The sequence below is a fragment of the Sapajus apella genome, unplaced genomic scaffold (assembly GCF_009761245.1).
Source record: "Sapajus apella isolate SASKATOON/1434 unplaced genomic scaffold, GSC_monkey_1.0 scaffold46, whole genome shotgun sequence".
Classification (NCBI taxonomy): domain Eukaryota; kingdom Metazoa; phylum Chordata; class Mammalia; order Primates; family Cebidae; genus Sapajus; species Sapajus apella.
In genome coordinates, this window is record NW_022436986.1 from 5,413,146 (window position 1) to 5,436,697 (window position 23,552).

Consider the following 23,552-nt stretch of genomic DNA (forward strand, 5'->3'; position numbering starts at 1 on the left):
CTAGTGCCTTGTATGATAGAGGAAGACACTCAGACTTGGAGTGGTTCAGTGACTCACTCGAGGTCACACAGCTACTTAGCTGTGTCTAGTAAGACAGTGGCAAGTTGGGTAAACTGGAAAATAGGCTGATTCCTCAGATAGGGCTTTTCTTAGAGGGGCCCTCGAGTGTTTGGGGTTTTCTCTGGAGACCAACCCGCCAAGTCCCCAGACACCACTCAGGTTCTCAATGGCCTCTGGCCTTTGGCTGTAACTCACACAGCCACCAAGTGAGTCTGCCCTGCCCTCTGGCCTCTGGAAGAGGACACTGCTCGATTCTGATCCTCACTCATTTCAGGCCTCCTTATCTGGTTGAATCCTCAGGATCTGGCTTCTCTTCCGAGGCCAAGAGGTGTGACTTGTCTGTTGTCCTGGCTGCAGAGGTCTCATACCCCTCTCCCTGGGACCTGCCTTCCTAGCTCACTGCTGGTACCTTGGACATCAACTCAGGAGTGGGTGCATGTTGCTGCAAGCCATTCTGCAGTCTTTTCCTGAGGAAAATAGTTGGACGCACCAATATTCTCGAGCCTGGGTCCTTTTCAGGACACCGTAATGGAGCTCAGGCATTTCTCCCAGCCAGGTGTGGTGGCATAGTCTCTGGGGTCAGATGCTCTGGGTTTGAAACCTGTGTGCAACTTACCTTAAGCAAATTTGTTCATTTCTCTAAGCCTCAGTTTTCTCGGAAGTAAGAGGGGAATAAGAGTACCTAACCTCATTGGCTGGTTGTGAGGATTACACAAGCTACTGTATGTCTAATGTATGTACAGAGCTTAGAGCAGGGCCTGGTACAGAGAGAACTTAGGGAATGTGGATGATGGTGGTGGTGGTGGTGATGGTGATGATGATGATGATGATGACAATGACACAAATTTCAGTTGTCCTGAGGCTTGGGAACACTTCACCCTGTCCCTGATTTTCCCCTTACACTTGCTTAAGGTACTTAAACAATAGACCTCATTCAAAACAAAACAAACCTATCCATTTTTTTTTTTAAGGGCTGTCACTGTCACCCAGCCTGGAGTGAAGTGGTGCGATCTCAGCTCACTGCAACCTCTGCCTCCTGGGTTCAAGAGATTCTCCTGCCTCAGCCTCCCAGGTAGCTGGGATTATAGGCATGCACCAGCACGCCCGGCTAATTTTTCTATTTTTAGTAGAGATGGGGTTTCACCATGTTGGCCAGGCTGGCCTTGAACTCCTGACTTCAAGTGATCCACCCACCTGGGCCTCCCAAAATGCTGGTATTACAGACATTAAGCCACCATGCCTGGCCCCTATTCAGTTTTATAGTGGGGGAAAAAAATCTCCAAATTGATGGGGGAACATCATGTATTCTAGGGATTATTCATAAGTGTTTTCCAAACTGCAGGTCATGAACCATTAGTTCAGCCCACTAAAATCAATTTAGTAGTTCATTTCCAGCATGTTTAAAAAAAAAAAAAAGAATAATTAAATGGAAAAAACATATTTGAGGGCCTGGTGAGTATTAAGTCAATAATGTTTTATGAAACTTTTGTCTACACGTGTATATTGGGTTGCAATGTAAATACATTTCTTATTGTGAGTCATTGTCAAAAACATTTGAAAAACAACCATTTCGGAACTACAGTTTCGGTGGGGTTCCTGAGTGATCTTGTTTCATCTGTGACTGCGTTTCTTCCTCATTTTCAAGCATAGTGGAATACACCTGTAAAGCATGACCTCTCTCTCCATCCCTGCAGAGTCGGCTTCCCAGGGTCACCTGGACCTCACACAGCTCATCGGTGTCCCGCTGCCCTCCTCCGTATCCTTTGTCACAGGCTATGGTGGCTTCCCAGCCTACAGCTTTGGGCCTGGTGCCAATGTCGGCCGCCCAGCCAGGACCCTCATCCCATCCACCTTCTTCAGGGACTTCGCCATTAGCGTCACAGTGAAGCCCAGCAGCACCCGCGGCGGCGTGCTCTTTGCCATCACTGACGCCTTCCAGAAGGTCATTTACCTGGGCTTGTGGCTCTCGGGTGTGGAGGACGGCCAGCAGCGGATCATCCTCTACTACACGGAGCTGGGCTCCCATGTGTCCCAAGAGGTTGCCGCCTTCTCGGTGCCCGTGATGACCCACAGGTGGAACCGCTTCGCCGTGATTGTCCAGGGTGAGGAAGTGACCCTCCTCGTGGACTGTGAGGAGCACAGCCGCATTTCCTTCCAGCGGTCCTCCCGGCCTTTGGCTTTCGAGTCCAGCGCTGGAATCTTCGTGGGCAATGCTGGAGCTACAGGGCTCGAGAGATTTACCGTGAGTCAAAGTCCCACTCCAGGCAGATCAGGGAGGTGGATGGATACAGACTCACCATGCAGTAAATGGAGCAACTGTTATTGTTATTATTTTATTCTTATGTCCTCCAAGAGGCATACATGTTATGGTGAGAAAGAACACTAGGCCTGGAACCCCAAAACCTAGATTTCCATCCTCAGTTTTCAACTCAGCTTGTGGATTTGAGACAGTTATCTGAATTCTCTGATCCTCTCTGTTTTCTTATCTGTAAGTGGAGATAAGAAAACCTACCCCACAGGCTTCTAGGTCAAATAAGCTAACCTGTGTGAAAGCACTTTGTACATTTTAAGATTTTATATAAAAGAGCCAGGTTTGTCATATCCCTGACTGGTTTGATCTTTGGATATGGGTGACAGTTGCACTTAAGTAATTTCTGAAAACGTGGGATACCCCAGAATACCAGAGTGAGAGGTAGCTTCTCTCTCCTTTTGGGTAATGTGCACTTAAAAAAAAAAATTAAGCTGGCTGGGCACGGTTGTTCACGCCTGTAATCCCAGCACTTTGGATGGTCCAGGCGGGTGGATCGCAAGGTCAGGAGTTTGAGACCAGCCTGGCCAATATGGCGAAACCCCATCTCTACTAAAAATACAAAAATTAGTTGGGTGTGGTGATGGACGCTTGTAGTCTCAGCTATGTGGGAGGCTGAGGCAAAAGAATCGCTTGAACCCGGGAGGCAGTGGTTGCAGTGAGCCAAGATTCCGCCATTGCACTCCAGCCTGGGACTCTGTCTCAAAAAAAAAAAAAAATTAACTGACTTTACTGTCAAAATGGGCTTTTATGAACAAGGCATCCTGAAGATTGCTAGGTTATCACAGTTATTCATTTAGTCAGCACGTGTATTTATGAATGCCTCACTGGTGAACAGGACAGTCCTGCGGGGTGGAGCTTGGGTTATTTGGAGTTGAGTGGAAGACACTGGAGAATGCTAAGAAATTAAAATCTGATGGGCAGTTTTTAAATGCTCACTTTGGGGGCCTTGTGGAGAGGAAGCTGTCAGGTGTGGGGAAGAGGGGATGAGAGTGGAGGTAGGGAGGCTGTGGCAGCCCTTTTTGGGACTAGGCCTTCAAGCACAGAAGCTTTGAGCTACAGGGGAAAGAACTTTCTGGGAGAGGGAGACGAGTGTTTCAGGGCCTGCCACTGACAAGCCGGGGACCTGGACATAGGAGGCTGCTGTGGTGTCCACACTTGAACGCAGTGCTCCCCAAGGACCTGTCTGGCCCAGGGGTCAGTATGATACTGGCCCAAGGAGAGTCCCCTCATAACTGAGAGTGGGCCAGGAGGTGGCCTGGCTTTGTCACTGAGGCCACAGGCAGTACCTCCTCATTCCCGTGCTTCTACTTGTTCTTCTCCATTACAAGAACAATCATGTCTTCCACTGGCCGTCATGCTGTGAACATGCACGCCGTGGCTTCTGATCCTGTCTTTTCCCCCAGGGCTCCATCCAGCAGCTCATTGTGCACCCTGACCCCAGGACTCCTGAGGAGCTGTGTGACGCTGAAGAGTCGTCGGTGAGCTCCCCCGTACCCCACAGTGGGCCTTGCAACCCAGCATCCGGGCGGCCTGGGGAGGGCTGGATGCCCAGACAGTGGCGTGGAGTTTTTGAAACCTCTCATTTTGGCAAGTGCTGCCTCGAGTCCTATTTTGGGCTTTTGGCGTGTTTTCACTTTTGAAAGAGCTTCAGCCATCTCTGGTGCAGGGAGCTGTGTTTCTTATAAGGTGTCAGGATCTTCCATGGCTGTGGCCTTCAGTGGCCTGCTTTCCAGCCTTCTTGCCAAGAAATGGTGTCAGGATTCTACAATCAAAGTTAAAATGAGATATTCTGGGAGTAAATTCCTATAAAAACAATCCTCAACTTAGCTTTTATGCTTGGCAAATGAATCCACTCCTAAGCTGGGGATGGAGTGGTGGGGAGGAGGAAAAAAAAGATAACTCCTTCCACCCTCCCTCCTTCCCTTCCTCTAAGGGTGGACTGAGCACCTGCTGGGTACCATTCCAGCAGGTGCTGGAGATAAAGGAATAAACTGAGAACTGTCCCCCCGCTCAAGCTGCTCATACACACTCCCATACCCAAATACGATGACAGAGCTGAGCGTGATGGGAACTCGGGAGGTCCACAAACCCAAACTCAACATGTCAGGTGGGAGCAGGAAGAGAAAAGAGGAGGAACTCGAAGCGAGTTAAGGAGCAGGTAATGCCTGACCAATGACAAGCAAGGGTGAGGCCTCCCAGGGAGAAGGGGTCCCAGGAGGCAGTCAGAGGTGAGCAGAAGATAGCACGTTCTGCAATTCCTATTGTTCTTTGGGTGGCATCAACCCCACAACAGAACACAAATTGATTTTGTTAACTTCGTAAAAAACAAAATGCTGTCGATTCCACTAGAAAGCCCAAGGGGTGGAATTTGGGCCCATGAGAAGGCCTGTGCTCCGTGAGCCAGTGGTCCCAGCCTGACAGTCATGTGTCGCTGTGTAGCAAAGTCTCACGTTCGCCTCTGCATTGCCATTAATACTGAAAAAGTAGAAACAACCCAACAGTCCAAGAACAAGGGATTGGTTACAAAATCACAGCCCTCGGGCTCCTTGTCTGCCTTTAGGAGGCTAATTAATTAGAAAGACTAGGTAGCGACAGGAAGTCATGCTTCGGCTGTAACGGTTCCCAGAGCAACATTCCAATGACAGCCTCACAAAGGTTGGGAGAGTGGTGGGGACCTGGATAGAATGAAAGTTGGTATGTTATAAGAGAGTGTGAAATGATTGTGTATTTTGTTTGAGCAATAAAATGTGGAAGGAAATAAAATGAATAACCAGGCCAGGAGCAATAACTCATGCCTGTAATCCCAGAACTTTGGAAGGCCGAGGTGAGTGGATCACTTGAGGTCAGGAGTTCAAGACCAGCCTGGCCAACATGGTGAAACCCAGTCTCTACTAAAAATACAAAAATTAGCCAGGCATGGTGGCATATGCCTATAGTCCTAGCTACTCCTGAGGCTGAGGCAGGAGAATAGTTTGAACCCAGGAGGCAGAGTTGGCAGTGAGCAGAAATCATACCACTGCACTCCAGCCTGGGTGATAGAGTAAGAGAGACCCTGTCTCAAAATAAATAAAGAAATAAAACAACCAACCAAGCATGCACACTGCACATACACTGTCTCCTTAACCCCATTCTGTCTCTGTCTCTGATAGATGCACACACACACACACACGTCGTTCCTCTATAGGAGAGCTGGTTTGTCAGTTTTTGTGACTTTCCCAGTTGTTCAACTCTTATTGGCCCTGCCTGCTCTACCCAGTATGTGGCACGGCTTGTCTCCACACAGGCATCTGGAGAAACCAGCGGACTGCAGGAGACAGACGGAGTAGCTGAGATCTTAGAAGCCGTCACCTACACTCAAGCCCCGGTGAGTACTGGGATGCTGTGCCATGTGATCTTGGTCAGCTTTTAGCAGGCTGAGAATTACTAGAGGGGGCCCAGAGCCCTGGGTCTGACCTCTCTGTTTTCAGACCTGTGAGCTTAATCATTGACTCATCTGGGGAGGTCAGCAAAGTCCCAGCCAATGGGCATTTTGCAGTATCCTCAAGTGAACTGGAACACCAGCTACCTCAGTGCTTGTGACCATGAGAGGGCTGTCAAGGGCAAATGTTGTGCTCTTTTGCTGTGTAGCCTTGGGTAAAAACCCTGTGACCTTGGGTAACTTACTAAACCACTCTGAACCTCGACTCTACTTCCAAGAATGGTGATTCTAACAGTCCTATCTCATAGGGTTCTTTCCAGGGTTAGATGATGAAGTGCAGGGACAAGCCTTAGCCCAGTACCTGGCACGAGGGAAATGGCCCTGAACGATGGCTGTCTTACATTTGCTCAGGGCTCCAGCTGTGAAAACACAGTCAGACCTTCAGTGTTGTGAGTCACAGAGTCCCCCAGGGAGCTCACTTCTGGCGAACGAGAAAGGCAATCCTAACTTCCAGTGGCCTGGACCTCCTCCTTCCTGGGAATGCACCCTGTGGCTGAGACATGGAAGTGGTTTTGAAAGCACTGAGTCAGATTGTGGGGACACCCAGAGCCCATTTTTAATGAAAACAACAAGCAGCAGCGGAGTCACTAAACACAGCAGAGCTTCAGCCGTCTCCTTGCCTGGTCAGGCTACTCTCTAAGCTCATCTCTAATGGAAGAAATCAGGGAGATGGAAATAAGGCAGTGGCTGGAGATTCCATACCTCAGGCAGCAGGGCTGTGGATGCAGCAGAATGGAACTATAGACTGTTAGCACTGGAGGGACTTAAAAGTCCTTCTGTACATCTCCTTCTGTATAGAGGAAGACACTGACTCCAGGGTGTATGGGCAGGACCGGGGTAACAGCACGAGTCTCCTGATGCCCATCCATGGGGTCACGGCCTGGGTGGTGTTGGACAAGTCCATCCCCAGGATGGCGGCCAACTCTTGGCTAGCTGGCATGGAGGAAGTCAAGGATCCAAGGTGCCTGCCTATCTGGTGATTGGGGAGGGCAGCTGTTCTGGGTGGTGTGGCTATCCTGTGTGCCCATCAGCCCTTGGCCATCCCACTGGCATGCCCCGACCTGAGGCAACAGGGTACAGAGTGGACTTCACATCTGATGCTGCCCTGTACCATTTCACAATTCACAGCGAGGTCAGCTCAGGCAGAGGTGCCAATAGCCCAAGGTGGCTCCAAGAGAGGGACAGGAAAGGGGAGTGGTGCTTGAGCCTGAGGTGATCGCAGAGACAGGAGTAGGGCAGAGAAGCTTGAGAGGGGCACTGGAGCCAGACAGCTTTGAACAGAGGTAGGGAAGTGGGAGGAGAAGGAAGAGAACTGGCATTTCTTGACACCTCTGTGTGCCTGGGGGCTATTGTATACATGACTTCACTTTTATTTCTTGCCACCCTGCAAGGTAGGTGGCATCAGCCCCATTGTGCAGATTCAGAAAGGAGGTTAGGCAGCACTGCCAGGGTCACAGGGTTGTGAAGTCAGGACTCAAGCCAGGCCCCACTGACTCCCCGGCCGGGGACTCTCCCCAGGACTGTGGCACTGCAGGCACCAGGGCAGATGTGGGGCACGTGTCAGCCAAGGGGGGCTGTGAAATCAATCCCCAGACTATCTGGAGAAGTGAAAAAGAAAGAGTTGTTCTTGATTTGATGGACTTGGTGGCCTCTGGGGAACCTCAAGCACTTTCTTTCCTGGATTCCCCAGCCCCACTTTCCTCAGTGGTTTTACAGGAATTGGTACAAATCGGTGTTCCACCAAGCATGAATCCCAGCTGTGCCACTTACTAGCATTTCACCTCGAGCAAGTGACTTAAGCCCTCCAAGGCTCAGTTTCCTCCTTGGTTACAGTAGAACGGATCTGCCTCACAGGATTAGCGTGAGAATTAGATAAATTGCCCTGTGCAAAACACTTGGCTAGTGCTAGCTGTTGCTATTGTTGATGGATGGGTTTGTTGCGAGGATTAAGGAGGCGATGCGATGTGTCAGAGCCCAGCTCAGGGCTGGACTCAGCACCGGGCATAGTGCAGAGGCCTCGATCCTCCTGGGGCCTCCTGGTTGGCTGGTGGCTGGGGCTGATAGGCATGCCAAACCCCTGTGGCTGCCTTCAGTTAGAAAGGGGATTCCCCTGGGCTGTGCCTCCAGACCTGGCGGTCCTGACCTTAACCTGCCTGTTCTCGGTCATCAGAATGCTTTCCCTCTCCGCCTGACTGTCTACGCCACTGTTCATGCTCTCCACGTGCTTCCATTTTCTTTAGTCTCATTTGCAGAGAGGTGTTAGGGGTCTCTTCTGCATAGGAGAGCACTGGAGCAGTGGGGACGGTTACTGAACACCACCCAGCCTGAAGGTGGCAGAGCCAGGTCTTCTCCTCAGGGTCCAGGGTGCACTCCATCATGCCACCCCTGAGCTGGGGACTTCCCCCTTTTAACGTCTCCTGGAAGGGCTTTACGGCTTTTTTCGGCAGCCACCCTCCAGGACGGGGAATTTCCCTCTTCGGCTCAGACAGTCCCCCCTTGTCTGTCTGGCTTCTTTCTTGGAATGAATCTCACTTCCTCATCCTCACCCTTTCCAGCCTGCCACCCTTTGAGACACCAGCTGTCGCCAGTGAACTGAATTGCAGACTTTCTGAGTGGTCAGGGACTAAAAAGACTGCCCCTCCTCGCCCTCTTCCCCATTTAGGGTAGGGGTCCCTGCGATCCAATTCTTTGCGTTTTCAGAAAGTTCTATGCTGTTGAAATTAACAGCCCTATGGTTCTCAGCCCTGGCTGTGCATCAGAGTCATTTGTGTGTAAGTGTGTGTCAGGGGGTGGGGGTGGCGTGGGGGGTATGGGGAGGCACTGTGAGTGCAGGTTGGTCTTTAAAAACAGATTCTTGCCGGGGAAGCAGACCTGGATGTTCAGCTTCAGTAGGTCTGGAATGAAAGATCCTAGAATCTATATTGACAAAAAGCTCCGTAGGTGACTCTGGTCCTCAGCCAGGGCCTCTTTTCCAACCACACCCAGATGCTCACAGTCCCCTGGACAGACCAAGCACTTTCTCCCCTCCATGGCGCCTTAGTTCCTGTGGTTTGGTTTGCCTGGAGGGGTCCTCCCAACCCCCCTTTCTGCCTGGCAAGTTCCTACTTAGCCTGCAGGATCCAGTCCACATCCTCTCCTAGGAGGCCGTTATTTAGCGAAGCCCCCTCCTCACACTTGGCTCTCACTCCCGCAATCCCATGCGTCACACCGAATCGTGGTTTGCTGTGTCTGGTCCTCCTCCATCTTTTGACAGCTTGAGGACAGACACGCTGTCTTAGTTATTCACTTCTGTGTCTCCAGGGCTCAACCAGGAACCTGGCACACAGTAGGGCCTCTGGAAATAAGTGTAGAAGGAGTAAATCTGATTGTGTGGAGATGATCCTGGGCTCAGCAAATTGCAACATTTTTAATAACAAGTCTTTGGACTTGAGATTCCCATTTTGCCACAGGCCACACTGGATCCCCATCCACGTTGACCTCTAAAAATCAAAGCCACCTACTTGAAGCAGGTCCCCTTATCCTCGCTTCCGAGGGTCAGCTCACTAGAATCTTGCCCTGCTCTTGCAGGGGGTTGGGATGCCTTGTTGAGAGTTTGACAAAAGAAGTTTTTGGCTGAAGGTGGGATGGATCCCACCTTCAGCCACCCTGAGTTACAGAGCTCAGCCCACCATCCCGTTGTCTTCCTGTGTTTCCTGAACCCTCGACTGCCTGGCCTGCTTCATCCCAAAGCCCAAATGCCTTATAGAGCACCTTTGCTACCAGCCACCTGCAGCCTTACTCCAGACTAGAGAGGAGCATTCCGGGGTTTGAGCATTGGTTCCTGAACCAACGATGGAGTGGCTTCAGCCCTGATCCCTCACAGGGAGAGGAGAGGAACTTCTTGGGCAGGGGTCTTTATCTACCCTGCTAGATGAACATCCATCTGGGTGAAATGGGGACATTCCACCTGGTCTTGTTCACAGTCTTCCCTGGGGAGGTGCCTGCTTTCTGTTCCCACCGTTGCCGTCATTCCTGCCTTGTGGACTTCCTTAGTGCCACCCCCAGTCACCTGGCATAAGCCTCAGTTCCCCTGGTCCATGATCATACTGCCAGCAATGTGGACTCCCTCAGACACACAGCTGACCCCACCACACCTTAGCCCGATGCTCCCCAGTGGCTGCCTGTGGCCCTTGGGTTCAAGCCCATTCTTCTTCCCATAGAACCAGCACCCCCCGCCCCCCACCTCCCTGGGCTCTGTTCTGCTGCTTTCCTCCTCAAGCCCTGGGCTCTTGCCAAGCTCAAGTTGCCAGGCCCTGACCTCCATCAATCCTCTACCCCTATGTTCTGAAACCTGCTCATGCTCCAAGGCCCAACTCCTTAAAGCATTTCCTCCCACCTCTAGCCAGAAGATTCTGCAGTACAATAGAATCCATTGTGATTGTCTCTGGGTGTTAGGACTCAGCGTGATTTCTCTTTTTGCTCATCTGCATTTACAGTGTTTTCAGTAATGAATAAAGGTGTACTTAGCCCTTCATTGTTTTTTCTATTTCCTGCCTTTGCGTAGTTCTTATTGTCCTCATTTTTACAGAGAAGGAAGCTGAGGCTCAGTGAAGCTCCATGACTTGCCCAACGTAACTGAGCTTATAAGTAGAGAGCTGGGATTTGATCCAGGTCTGACTGTAAGAACTGAACTATTAAATTCTAAATTATGGGGCTTCTAAGAATCTTCCTTGTTTGATGGACAGCAAATCAGAAATTTATTGATTTGCTAGATTCTGGCATTAAGGAAGTAACCTTTTGTTATTAGTCAGGATAGGTAAGTGATGCTGCAGTAACAAATTAACCTCAAAATCGTAGTGCCTTAACAAAACGAAGATTGGTTTCTTGTTCATACCAGGAGTTCAACACTGATCAGCAGGATTCTTCCATGCACCGCCGCCCGCCCCGCCCCCACCAGCCTCTTGAGCTTAGAAAGTGATGAGGCTGTGTCAATGCTGACAAGCCCTGTGTCTCATGAGCTGCTGCTTGGGTCTAGGGGTGATGTCATGACTTTTGGAGCTCATGCCAGGATTTCTGCCTAGATCTCTGAAGTGCTGTGTGTTTCTGTTGGGTTTTCATTTGTTTGTTTTTCTCTAGTTGGTAAAGTGGGTTAAGATACTGACTGGCTTTGGGAAAGCTATATAGATGCTGAAGCTTCCTTGGAAGGAACCATCCCACCTTTCATTTTCATGGGTGTTTATGACTAGTGCCCATCTGGCATTGAATTTGTATGCAGTTTATTGAGTGCAGCCTGGTTCATTCATTTGTTCATTAATTCATTCAATCATTCCCTCATCTAACAGATCTTTACTGGGCACCTCCTCTGGCTGGCCTGGGATTTGGGAATCACAGAAATGTAGTCCCTGTGCTCGGAGAGCTTTGACTGAGATGAATAGTCTCACTGTCAACTGAACAGAATCTAATGCTCTCTAGCAGGCACCTCTTTTAGGCCCTGAGAGGTGTAGCCATTGCCCAGGTACACACCAGGTGGGGCCAGGCTTTCCCCTTGGTTTATTCAGCATCCTGTGGATTATTATCTTCTCCAGTGAATTCACTGTCATTTCTTCTGCTTTACTGCCAAGTAAATCATTTTGCATCTAATTTCTCCCCCTTCAGCCCGAAGAAGCAAAAGTTGAACCCATAAACATACCTCCAACTCCATCCTCCCTCACTGAGGACATGGAACTTTCTGGTGAACCTGTACCTGAGAGGACCCCAGAAACCACCAACATGGGCATCCTCCAGCACAGCAGCCCAGAACAAGGCAAGTCCGGATGCACATGCCTACATAGTGGCCTTTTATTGGGTGATTACTATGTGTCCAGCCAGGGCCACGTATGTGACATACAGCATCTCATTTAACCATCCCCCCAACCCTTTAAGAAAGGGTGAGAACCACCCTCATTTTACAGACAAGATGAGGAAATTGAGCCACGGAGAAATTAAGTAACCCAGCCAGGAGCAAACGGCTTGTGAATGGCAGAGCTGACGTTTGATCTCAGGTAGCAGAGCTTCTGACCCCCAGATCTGGAGCTTTTAACTCCCAGACTCCACTCCTTCTGGGGTTTAACAGAAAAGTTTAAATAATCCTGCTGTTTCTTGAATCCCTTCGGTGTGCCAGGTGTTTGGCTATTTTGTCTCCATCACTGACAGCATACCTCCTACTCGGCAGTACTAGCTACTGTTTTCTAGGTGGAAAAATCAAACACTTGGAAGAGCTAAGTCCAGAGTCCCCACCCTTTCTGACTTTTGCCACAAACACCCCAACTTTCAGAGGATCAGCTAAACTCCATTGTGGCACAAGTGAGAAGCCGATGGCCAGAGAGAGGCTGGTTACCCAGCAAGGCAACAGTAGCACCTAGGAGGACAGCTGGTCCCCTGGCTCCCCGTCCAGAACTCTGGCCCCTGCCTCTTGTCCCCCGACCTGTGCAGAGGAGCACTGACAAAAGCCCAGACGTGAAACACTAGCCCCCAGGCACTCACTTGGCATATGCCCAAACCCTGAGATTGCTTGTGGTTTCTGCCATTTCACAGAGGGGCTGTCACTTCAGACTGAAGATGTGGGTACCAGATCACTCCTGGCAGCACTGTTCTTAGGAATGAAAACAACCCAAACTGCCCGCAGTAGGGATTGGTTGGGCAAATTCTATTTCATTCATACCTATAGCCCTGACACTGGTGATACAGAAAATTTAATGACCCGGGGACATGTTTGTAATATGATCCCCCAAAAAAGCAGATTCTAAAACGATGTGTCTATGACCCTAATTTTGAAAATATGTTATTTATATCTATTTACATATAGCTATGTAGAGCGATGTGTGTGTGTGTGTGTATTAGATGCACCACATATTAGATGTAATATTCATCAAAATGCTATGAGCAGTTATCTCTGGGTGGTAGGATTGTGGATGGTTTTTACTTTATTGTACTTCTGTATTTTATTAATACAAGTCTTCTACAATAATATTTATCACCATCCTTTTTGCTTCTGCCATCAGTTAATACGTGTTATTTTAACAACTAAATCTGGGGAGTCTGTGGGTCAGAGAAGGTATAGAGTATTGGACAGAAAAAAAATGCAGGATGATTTAATAACGTCATGACACAGCCAAGAAGGCAGGGAGTTGCTGTGGAAATACTGCCCGCTGGGGAGAGTCAGACAGTTTGGAAGGCGGCCCTGCTCAGCCCCCTATTTGCTGTCGGCCTGGGGCAAGTTTCTGATCAGTTTCCAAGCTTCAGATTCCTTAGCTGTCCTCTGGGAGTGTGAACAATCCCCACTGCTGGGTGGATGAGAGGGCTGAATCTAGCCGCAGTTGTGGAAGTGGTTTCTGAATTGCGAAATGCTTTTCTCAGGGGTGGAATTAGGATCTCTGAGCAAGGGGCAAGGCGAAGGGGCTGGGGCGAGGGCTTTCCTAGACTGAGGAGATGAGGTCCACGTGGGTACCGGCTCCGATCCCAAGGGCGCTTCCCTGACACCATCTTGGCCCGTAGAAGGGGCCACCCCACCTCCTTCATCGCAGAGGTCAGGTCTTGGAGGCCAGGCAACCGGCTGCTTGCACGGCACCCCCTGGTGGTCAGAACAGGGAGGACGAGCGTGCGTGACCCGTGCTAGCTGCTGTTCCATCACCGGGTGGGACAGGAGTGGGGAGGGGGGACAGAGTCCTGTGGAGGATTTGGCACCTCCCCCAGCGTGACTGTGACATGGGACCTGCGTAAGCACAGCGTGTGTGGGAAGAGCTGGCCTGGGGAGAGGCTGACCTGGCTTCAGGGCCCTTCCCAGCCTCAGCCTCATTCCCAGGGTTAATACAGGGGTGTTAAGTGTGGATCCGGCAGGACACACCTGCCATGGGGTGATAGTGCGGAGGCTGAAACCGTAGGATTCCCACTCAGGATCTGCCCACCTGCAGGAAGGCGGTGGGAGGGTTCCCGGTGTGCAGGACAGGTGGACCAGCAGGAGGGTTACTGGAGGGAGAGCATGGGACACACTTGCCATGGGCCCAGCCATAATAGGCGTGCAGTCATGGTAGCACAGCTTCTTCTATTTTTTTTTTTTTTTTTCTTTTGAGACGGAGTCTTGCTCTGTCGCTCAGGCTGGACTGCAGAGGCACAATCATGGCTCACTGCAGCCTCTGCCTCCCAGGCATTAGCTCCTTGTTTGCTTATTTCAAATGCCTCAGGCTCCTGAACAGCTGGATCTACAGGTGCATGCCGCAATGCCTGGCTAATTGTTTTGATTTTTAGTAGAGATGGGGTCTCATTATGTTGCCCGGGCTGATCTTGAACTCCTGAGCTCAAATGATCCCCCCACCTCAGCTTCCCAAAATACCGGGATTGCAGGCATGACCCACCATGCCCAGCCAATGAATAACTTTTCTTTGGTTCAAAATTACATTTGCTTTTTTTTTTTTTTGAGATGGAATCTCACTCTGTCACCCAGGGTGGAGTACAATGGTGCAATCTTGGCTCACTGTAATCTCTGCTTCCCAGGTTCAAGTGATTCTCCTGCCTCAGTCTCCCAAGTAGCTGGGGTTACAGGCATGTGCTACCACACCCGCCTTTGTTTTGTATTTTAGTAGAGATGGGGTTTCACCATGTTGACCGGGCTGGTCTCCAAACTCCTGACCTCAAATGATCTGCCCACCTCAGCCTCACAAAGTACTGGGATTACAGGCTGGTTTTTAAATTGCAAAAGAAAGATACACATGAGGGAACAATTCAATTAACATTTGGCTGTATAAACCAGAAAAATAATAGTCTCTTCTATCCTCCGGAAAATATCAATACTAAACACGGTGATTTAGCTAAATATAGAAATATATAGGCACATATATATATATATATATAACACATAGATTTGTATATATTATATATGTCATACAGTAATCATTATTATATAACATGAATATGTTGCAGTCATATATAATAATGATACAACATGTATACTCATAGTTTCCTTTCTATTTTACACATGTAAAACCATAACAATGAACATTTTATCAGTTGCTTACTATATGCCAGGGGCTGTCCTCAATGCTTTATTCGCATTAACTTACTTAGTCCTTGTGACACAGTACTCAAAAGAACCCTTTGAGGTGGGAATTATTGTAATCCCCCATTTCTAGATAAGGACAGCACCTGGAATGGAAACCACAGCCGCCTTGCCCTGTTATGTTGTTCTGCAATTTGGTTTTTTTTCCCCCTCTTGACCCTGTGTCATGGTATCTGAACATCTTTCCAAGTGAGTGGGTGAAGAGATATCTCATTCTTTTCTAAGACTGCAAAATGATACTGATAGCAGAATGCCTGCTTCCCGTAGGGTCTGGTGATATCCTGAATGACACGCTGGAGGGAGTTCATTCTGTGGATGGTGACCCCATTACTGACAGCGGCTCAGGGGCTGGGGCCTTCCTTAACATCAGTGAAGAAAAGGTGAGTAGATGGTGAATTTCATTTGATTAGTCAGTAGGAGACTTGTTTGCTTATTTCAAACTTGATGATGATTTTATTGAGCACTAGAGAGAACCACGAGGGTTTTGGTTGAACAGCATCAAGACTGCCTCTGTTCTCATGGTACAGAGGAGGTCAGAGTCCCAGGGCCACAGAGGCTCTCCAGGGGTGCACAGGACTGGTTGGGGACACGCAGTACAAGTTTGTGCTCACACTTGCCTGCGAAAAGTGTCCAGGCCTCACCAACACAACCCCACCCTCCTGCTCAGTTGTGAAGACACGTGGATTTATCGGCCCTTTAGTCCTCTTCAAGACAGATTCAGATTAACTGCAGGTGTTCATGCTATTGTTTGGTAATTGGCTTTTACACCTGCGAAGCCAGTTTTTGAAATGCTGGGCTCCCTAGGGTGCAAAATTAAAGCATAAATAGTTTTCTCACGATGGCCCCTGCTGGAAACCCACAATGCCAATTCATTCTTTCCCTTCTCCTGGGATGAAAAACTTAAGACAATCTTCATAGCTCTCTCAGTCACTATCTGGTAATAGTCGATTTTCACAGATTATAAAAGTCAAGCCCAACATAATATCAAAAATTCCACAAAATTACAAGCAGTTTCCCCTCCATACTCAGGCCTGCTGCAGACTAGGAATCTGCCAGGAAAGAGAAGCATGGTTAGGGTTTCCTCTCTATCTTCTGACTTCTCCTCCTTATCCTCATGACCTCCCCATCTCTAGAGCTATTGTTAACATCTTCAGGGGCCGACCCACCTGGAGAAATGGGCACAGATGTACCTGGCTGGTCAGATTGAGATCTGGGCTTCTTGTATGGAAGATGCCTGTTGTTGGAACTCTCTCTTATGGGGGCTTTTGTGGTTCCTGGGAGAGCTTCCTGCAGGGGATCTAGGACCAAAGTTCCATCATTGGCTTTGGAACTTCTGCCTGGGCTTCCACCGCATACCGGGTGCCCTGATCTTCCTCATGGCCCGTTGAGCACAGCCCACCTCAGCATGGCTTTAGCCAGCTCCTTTGGAGGGATTATATCTTGTCTATCTCCAGCGAAAAAACTGCAGGACAAATACTTTTCGCTTCGCCATCACTCTCCCCTCTCTCTCCTCTCTTCCTTCCCCCTCCCCTCCCTTCCTTTCCCCTCCCCTCCCCTCCCCTCCTTTCCCCTCCCCTCCCCTCCTTTCCCCTCCCCTCCTCTCCCCTCCTTTTCCCACTTCCCTTCTCTTCTTTCTCCCTCACTTCCCCTCCTCTCCTTTCCCCTTTCTCTCTCTTCCTTGTCCCTCTGTCCCAACTCTGGATCTAAATGGCTCCCTCCTTTCACCTTTTGTCTCCCTGGAGAGAGTCGGACATCAGTCCCTGTGCCTCCCAAATTCCAAGAAACACATACCCAGCTCACCAAATGGTTTGGAGTGAAAAGAGGGGGCAGAGCCAAAGCACACTGGAAACGCTTTCCAAAGGAATTCTTGCTCTCCAGGCACCCAACCCAAAATGAGTCCTGTGCAGTTGCTTACACAGCCTGGAGGTGGGAGATGGGCAGAAGCTGGTAGAACGGGTGCCATTTCCTTGTCTTAGCATGCGGAGATTACCTGATATGTGTGAAATGCCACTTGTCCTGTGGCGCTTTCGCTGATGCCGAGTTAGAAAGAGTCTCATCTTAGCATCCTGTGACCTCAACTTTCCTCTAATTGCTTTTTGGGACAGTAATTCTGCAAGGACTTAATACGTTTTATGAAAAAGGGGCTCTGTGGTCACATTACTTTGGGAAATGCTGCACTCTACATTCCCCTTCTATAGATTCTGAGAAGCCCTGCAAAAAGGAAATCTTTTTAACTTTGATTAGCCTGGTGTTTTATGTAACCAAAAGAACCACCTTTTTGCATTAAATAAACAAACTTTGGGAAATGAGGAAGGACATGGTTTGGTGTCACAGCACCAAAGCTGCCCTCTCTTTCCTTTTCCCCCATTGCTATGAAACCTTCAGAGAATCTGCCTGTGCGTTCCCAAAGGAAACTGAGTCGCAGGGAAAGAGAAGAAGCAGGAATGTCTGTCTCCCAGTCTAGAGAAGGCTGAGGAGGCCAGAGGTGCTGCCTGCACATTTCTGAAGCACCACCCATGGGCAAAGACATTGTCTAATGGCTTCTGGATGGGTCTATGGGGAGGTCACAGGGAGGCGATGTGTCTCAGCAGAAATATCTAGAGCTAGACCGGGCTGACTCAGGAGCAGTGATTTCCCTGTTACTGCAGGTACAGACACTGGGAGTCAAACACAAGACATAGGTGCCTAGGCAGTCTCTCCTATCCCAGGAATTATGAAACCATAGATGTGAAAGTCCTTGAGGGAAAGAAGCCACAGAAATGCAGTGATTGGAGGAGGCTGGGCAGTCTGTTCTCTCAGCCACAGGCATGTTGATGGGGACTCGGTGATGTGGCCTCTTGTGATGCCTTTCTTTTCAGAATTTAGCAGCAACAGCAGCGGGACTGGCCGAGGTGGCCATCAGCACTGCTGGGGAAACAGAGGCTGGCAGTGTGCCCACTGGGGGACCGACCCTCTCTATGTCCACCCAGAACCCAGAGGACGGGGTCACTCCAGTAAGTAGCTCCAAGTGCCAGCTCTCCTTCACCTGTGCCTGGGGTTGGGGATTGTGTTGGGTGGGAGCAGTCATTGGCTTTCCCCATCTGTCTGCGAAACACAGTGACAGTCTCATGGGGCTGGTCTGTTGGAGTAAGCACTAAATAACATTGGCCATTCAGTGGCGAGGTTAAGAGCACCACACTGTGCTGGGCACCAGGCCTGGTTTCAGGGATCGATAGTAAATAGGGTAGACCTGATTCCTGAAGACGGGGTGGTAGGAGGGGCTGTGGTAAGTGGTAGGTGAAGCACAGGATGCGCTGGGAGCACCGAAAAGGAGTCCTGGAGCCCAGGCTTGGGGGCACAGAAGCTTTCTGGGGAAAGGGTACTGAAGGCGACCTGAGAGGGTAAGGAGAAGTCGTCTAGTGGAGTGGATGAGACAGGCATTTCAGCAAGGTGGGCTGGCAGGTGCAAAGGCCTGGAGCCTGAAGAAGGGCAGCATGCCTGCAGGTCAAGTGTGAATCAGGGGTCGGGGAGAGGTGGCTGGAGAGCTCTGAGGACACAGAGAAGATTCAGCAGAAGTAGGGAGTCACTGAAGTGTAAGAAACCAGGAACGGATGTAGCCAGATTAGAATTCCAGCAGATCACCTGACTACCGAGTGGCGAAAGATGGGGAAGCAAACTTGGAGAAGGGGGATGGGCTTGGGGGCTGTGTTGGAGGTCAGGTGAGTGGTGGTGCCAGCCTGCTCTGGGGTGTGGCCAACAATGTCATGTCCTCCCAGAAGTCCCAGTGAGCAAGGGACTGAGAAGCATCCCTTGAATTTGTCCATTGACGGTGATGGCCTTGGGGAGAGCAGCTTCAGAGTTGTCGGAGCAGTGGAAGCCAGATGGCACTGGGCTAGGGAGAGGGCGGGACAGGGAGCGGTCCATGAGGGTAGACTACCTTCAAGAAAGAGGTGGAGTCCCAGGACCTGAACTTCTGTCCCAACGCAGTGACTTAAAGCACCAGTAGAAGCTGCACTCTGATTAGGGGAGAGCTTGGAAGGGCTGCTGGTGAGCCCACGCCCCTCGGTGTTGGCAGGGAGGGGCTGATGGCACACCACACAGGTGGAATGCTGGGGTGGTCTCGTGAGGAACCCAGGCTTCTGTATTTCTGTCTGATGTCTTACTGTGGGTTTCCGTGTGAGGTGAGGTCTTGGTGTAGAGGTGCTTTGACAGGGAGCGCGTGGAGAACGCAGTGCTGGAGGGGCCCTGGCTGGCTGTTCCGCACCACACTGTGGTGGATCAGCATCATGGGGCACTGACCTGGTTCATGCTGACTTTCTATTCAGGGTCCAGATAATGAAGAGGTTTTAGCAGCAACAGCAGCAGGGGAGGCCAAGGCACCTGCCAGCACACCTGGGGAAGCAGAGGCCAGTGGTATGCCTTCCGGGGAGCCGGACCTCTCCGTGTCCACCCAGAGCCTCGGGGAAGAAGCCACTGTGGTAAGGATTGTACAGTGCCTGGAGGTCAAGGTCATGGCAGGAGCAGCCCCTGGCCTTCTCAGAGTGTGGGGCTCCTGCTCAGCAAACCCAGGGGAGCCTGAAGCAGGGGGGTCTCTGACCAAATACTCACTTGGGAGTGGAGTTTGCCAAGGCATGGGTGAGTGTGGTGAAGCCCCTGGAGGCCAGTGGGCAGCCGGGCCCTGGGGATGGGTGAATTGGAGAGGAGGCGTGTGTCCCAGAGCTGTGTGCAGAGCCCTGCTGCCTTCACCTGCGGGGGGCGGGAGCCAAAATGGAGGAGTGGCAAGCTCTCAGAGGGCAGCGGGGGTCAGGCTTCATGCAGCAGGCCCCAGTAGGGGTTAGAAGGCACGGCCAGCCTTCCCAGCCCTCTCCTCATGCAGCGCACAGACACTGTCCAGCTCCTGAAGGCAGGACACAGCATCCCAAGGCACTTGGCCAGTCTGTCCCTATGCTGTCTCTACAATGGGTGCCCTCAAGTTCTTCCAGCTCAGCTGATTCAAACCTGAACTCCTTTCCACTCCTATCTTCCCACCTCAAATGAATGGGACTATCATCTTCTAGTCACCTAATCCAGCATTTTCTTCTCTCTCCCTTAAGTTGTACATCCCATCAACCATCAAGTCTTGTTGATTTTTCTGCGCCAACACATCATGAATCGCTGGCACCGTCCTCCAGCGCTGGCCTCTGCACTGAGTTGCTGTGTCCCAGCCCAGTCAATTGCTAAGGGCCCTTCTGGCCTCCTCCATCCTCTCACACCTTGTCTCCAGTCTGCCTGCCCCTGCTTGGAAGCTTCCCATCGCCCTTCCCTGCAGACCCAGCTCCCTTTCTGGCCTGACAGTCCTTCCAGGCTCTGGCCTGCCCAACCTTGCTGACCAACTCTTGGGCCCCTCCTCTCTGGCTCTCAGCACTTCAGCTATACTGACCTTCCAGTTTCTCCATCATGCCTCTCTTCTTCTCGCCTCATATCCTCTTCTCTCTGCTGAGAACCTTTCTCCCTCCTCTCCTCCTTTTAATTCTTGCTTATCCTTTAGAGTTCAGCTCAAACACCGCTTCCTCAAGCCCATGTCATTCCGCACTGTGAAATCTCCCCACTCTTGTCCTCAGAAGACCTCATCATCATTGTAGTTGATAATAAACTTGGCAAATAGTTCATGTCTGGCTCCCTACCAGAATGTAAGCTCTGCTAAAACAGAGATTACAGATACAGTATTTTGTTCATTAACGTACTTTATTCCTGACTAATGGTAGGCACTGGATGAATATCTGCCAAGTGAGTGAATGGCTGGGTAATCAGGATGTCACAGATCAACAACCCTGGCCTTTGATGTCATTGCACGCACTTGTGTCCCTGGTCTGTGCTGGTCAGGTAGTCTTCAGCCTTTTAGCATGCATGCTGGGAAACCTTGCAGTGGGGTGGACATGCACTGATGGCGCCTCAGGCCACTGGGCAGTTATATGGATTATTTTATTGAACAAAGTGGTTTTGTTCTCCTTCTTCCTTTTCCAGTTGTCCTTTCTCTTCCTCTTCCTTGCCTCCCCTCCCTTTCCCTTTTCTTTAAAGTCACATCACAGAGTGGGAAAGCCAGGGATCAGGTCCCAGTTCTACCAAGTCTTAGCTTAATAGAAACTAGAACCTGACCAGCAGAGTTGTCTGAAAATAGAAGGGCTGTCTGTAGAGGTGGTGAGATCCTAGTTACTGGAGGTGTATAAGCTGTAAACCAAGAGTATCTGAAACAAGTCTCAATCAATTTGGGAAGTTTATTTTGCCAGGTTTAAGGATGCGGCTGTGACACAGCCTCAGGAGCTCCTGATGACATGTGTCCAAGGTGATTGGGCATAGCTTGAGATTTATTTTCCTTTCACATTTCCCCCTTTTAAAAATCTTTCAGTTAAAGCATTTTAAAGAAAATGAATATCTAGTCTCAGCTTTCATTGATCTCTCATGGCTAGGACGGTTTATTCCTAGACAGGTAGGTCCCATGTTATTAGCAAAGTTCATTTTTAGCAGGTTGTGAAGTCTTATATTCTACAAGAGAAAATAGGGGGGGAAAGGGAGAAAAACAATAACTAAAAAAAGAAGAACAATCCTGGAAAGTTGATATAGGTCATATTACTCCGAAGCCCATACATCGCAGGCATGAAAGTGGCTTATGTATGTAAATAGGGGGCAGTTATTTTCCTCTGAAGTTTAAGTTGTCTAGCTTCAGTTCACAGGCCTTAAAAAAAGCATGGCTTAATTTTTAGTGATTTCAAATCAGGAAAAGTGGGGAAAAAAGAAAAGGAAGAAGAAAAGAAATTGGAAAACATGATTTTGGAGACTTGTAGCCAGGAAGAATTTTAGAATTCAGTCCAAACTGTAGAAAATAATAAAAATTGAAAAACATTAGGCAAGACCGAAATCTAACAACAGGTGTTCTGTAGTTTGTTTTAAAACATAGTGTTCTCTTTCCAATCCTATTTTCACTAAATAAAAATTGTAGGACAAATTCGTTTGCAAATTAAGTTTTAGTGTTATTATACTTGGCCTGAGTATTTACATAAAGTCAGCAAGCATAATTCTTTGCCATATAGGCTCCTCTTTTTTTTTAAATTGACTTTTCTGGAACTTTATTCCGTAAGAAATCTTAGATTTGACTTGAATGCCTTAAGCACAGCCCATGCCTGCAAATACCTGTATTAATTGGGTGAAGTCCTCACCTTGAGGTCTTAAGAAAACTTTGGGCTCCTGAGCCTGTCAGAAAGTGACATTCTTTACTTACCACAGGTCAGGAATCTGTACAGAGATTGTGTAGACAAGGTATGAGGCAAGGGGCTTTTATTGGCTCTATAAATCAACTTTGGTTCCTTAAAGGAGTCTGTATCTGATAGCATGCCATTCAAGTCAAAACCTTGGTAAAATAACCAGTGTCTTCAATTGTATTCTATTACAAAGAAAAACAGATTGTTACCACACTTATGCAAATAACTGTATTGTCATAGGTTAAGAATACTCACAATTAATGTCCAAGTTTTAGAGAAATCAGGTAGAAATATGCTCCAAATTTTGTTTATATGAGTATAATTTATTCTATTTTTGTTGTTGTTGTTGTTGAGACTGAGTTTTGCTCTCGTCACCCAGGCTGGAATGCAGTGGCATGGTCTCAGCTTACTGCAACCTCTGCCTCCTGGGTTCAAGAGATTCTCATGCCTCAGCCTCCCAAGTAGCTGGGATCACAGGCATGCACCACCACACCTGGCTAACTTTTGTATTTTTAGTAGAGATGGGGTTTCACCATGCTGGTCTCAAACTCCTGACCTCAGGTGATCCACCCACCTCAGCCTCCCAAAGTGCTGGGTTTATAGGCATGAGCCACTGCACTTGTCCTTTTTTTTTTTAATTTTAAGGGAGGGAACTGAGCTGTGGCCTAGCATTTTAGTGGAGTGGGTCAAAGTGTCCTGGTTGTGGGTGAGACTCCACAGTGTGTCACCACTGTCATTTCCACCCTCTTACGTATCTCAGTTTATCTCTCTGTAGTTCCAGCACCTCCAAGAGGGTTCAAAATCAAAATGCAAAGTGACTAGCTCCTATGTGTCCTTCCTGGACAAGGCTTTTTAAACTAATTGTGTTGGGGGTTTCCTGTGGGGTTGCTGTATGTCATGGGGGGGGTCAACCCCCCAGACACACACACTTGGCCTCCAGTCACCCAGGGGCACCTTTCAGCTGGGAAGAGCAAAATGCCCTTTCTCTTTAGAACTGAGGAAACTCATTCTCCTATTTATCTGTGAAAACGATAGTTCAGTTCCTCATGCAAAATGCTCACATGAGCCAATTGAGATTAATTTCAGGAGGAAAAGCAATGGAGAAGAGACCCCTTAGCATGCACCTCTGAACTAGAATTAGGATCCTAAACAATAACACCCTAGGAGAAAAAAATAAACAGCTAAGACCACTTCCTTTAAATTGTCCTCAGCCACCTCTAACTTTGTAGCTCTCATCCAGCATTGTACACACCAGGGTCAAATCCTCTCACAGTACAAGGCAATCTCTGGTACCCCCAAAGCCAAAGAGGTCAGGTCTTACAATAGAGGAGAGCAGAGCTTTAGACCTAAGAAGAATCTGCTCATGACTCTTGAAACTCCGCAAAGAAAATGGAACACCCCTAAAAGGGGCCGGTGGTG

General features: G+C 49.2%; 1 protein-coding gene across 1 annotated transcript in view; it reads left to right on the top strand.

Annotated features, from left to right (window-relative positions):
• The window catches only part of COL15A1 (collagen type XV alpha 1 chain), a 117,491-nt gene that overhangs the window by 37,004 nt on the left and 56,935 nt on the right, over nt 1–23,552 (top strand). Inside the window, exons 3-9 of the mRNA XM_032240175.1 lie at nt 1,755–2,302; nt 3,775–3,849; nt 5,655–5,735; nt 11,484–11,631; nt 15,187–15,299; nt 17,778–17,912; nt 19,224–19,376. Coding sequence (XP_032096066.1) covers nt 1,755–2,302; nt 3,775–3,849; nt 5,655–5,735; nt 11,484–11,631; nt 15,187–15,299; nt 17,778–17,912; nt 19,224–19,376 — 1,253 coding nt within the window. The remainder of the gene's footprint in view (nt 1–1,754; nt 2,303–3,774; nt 3,850–5,654; nt 5,736–11,483; nt 11,632–15,186; nt 15,300–17,777; nt 17,913–19,223; nt 19,377–23,552) is intronic.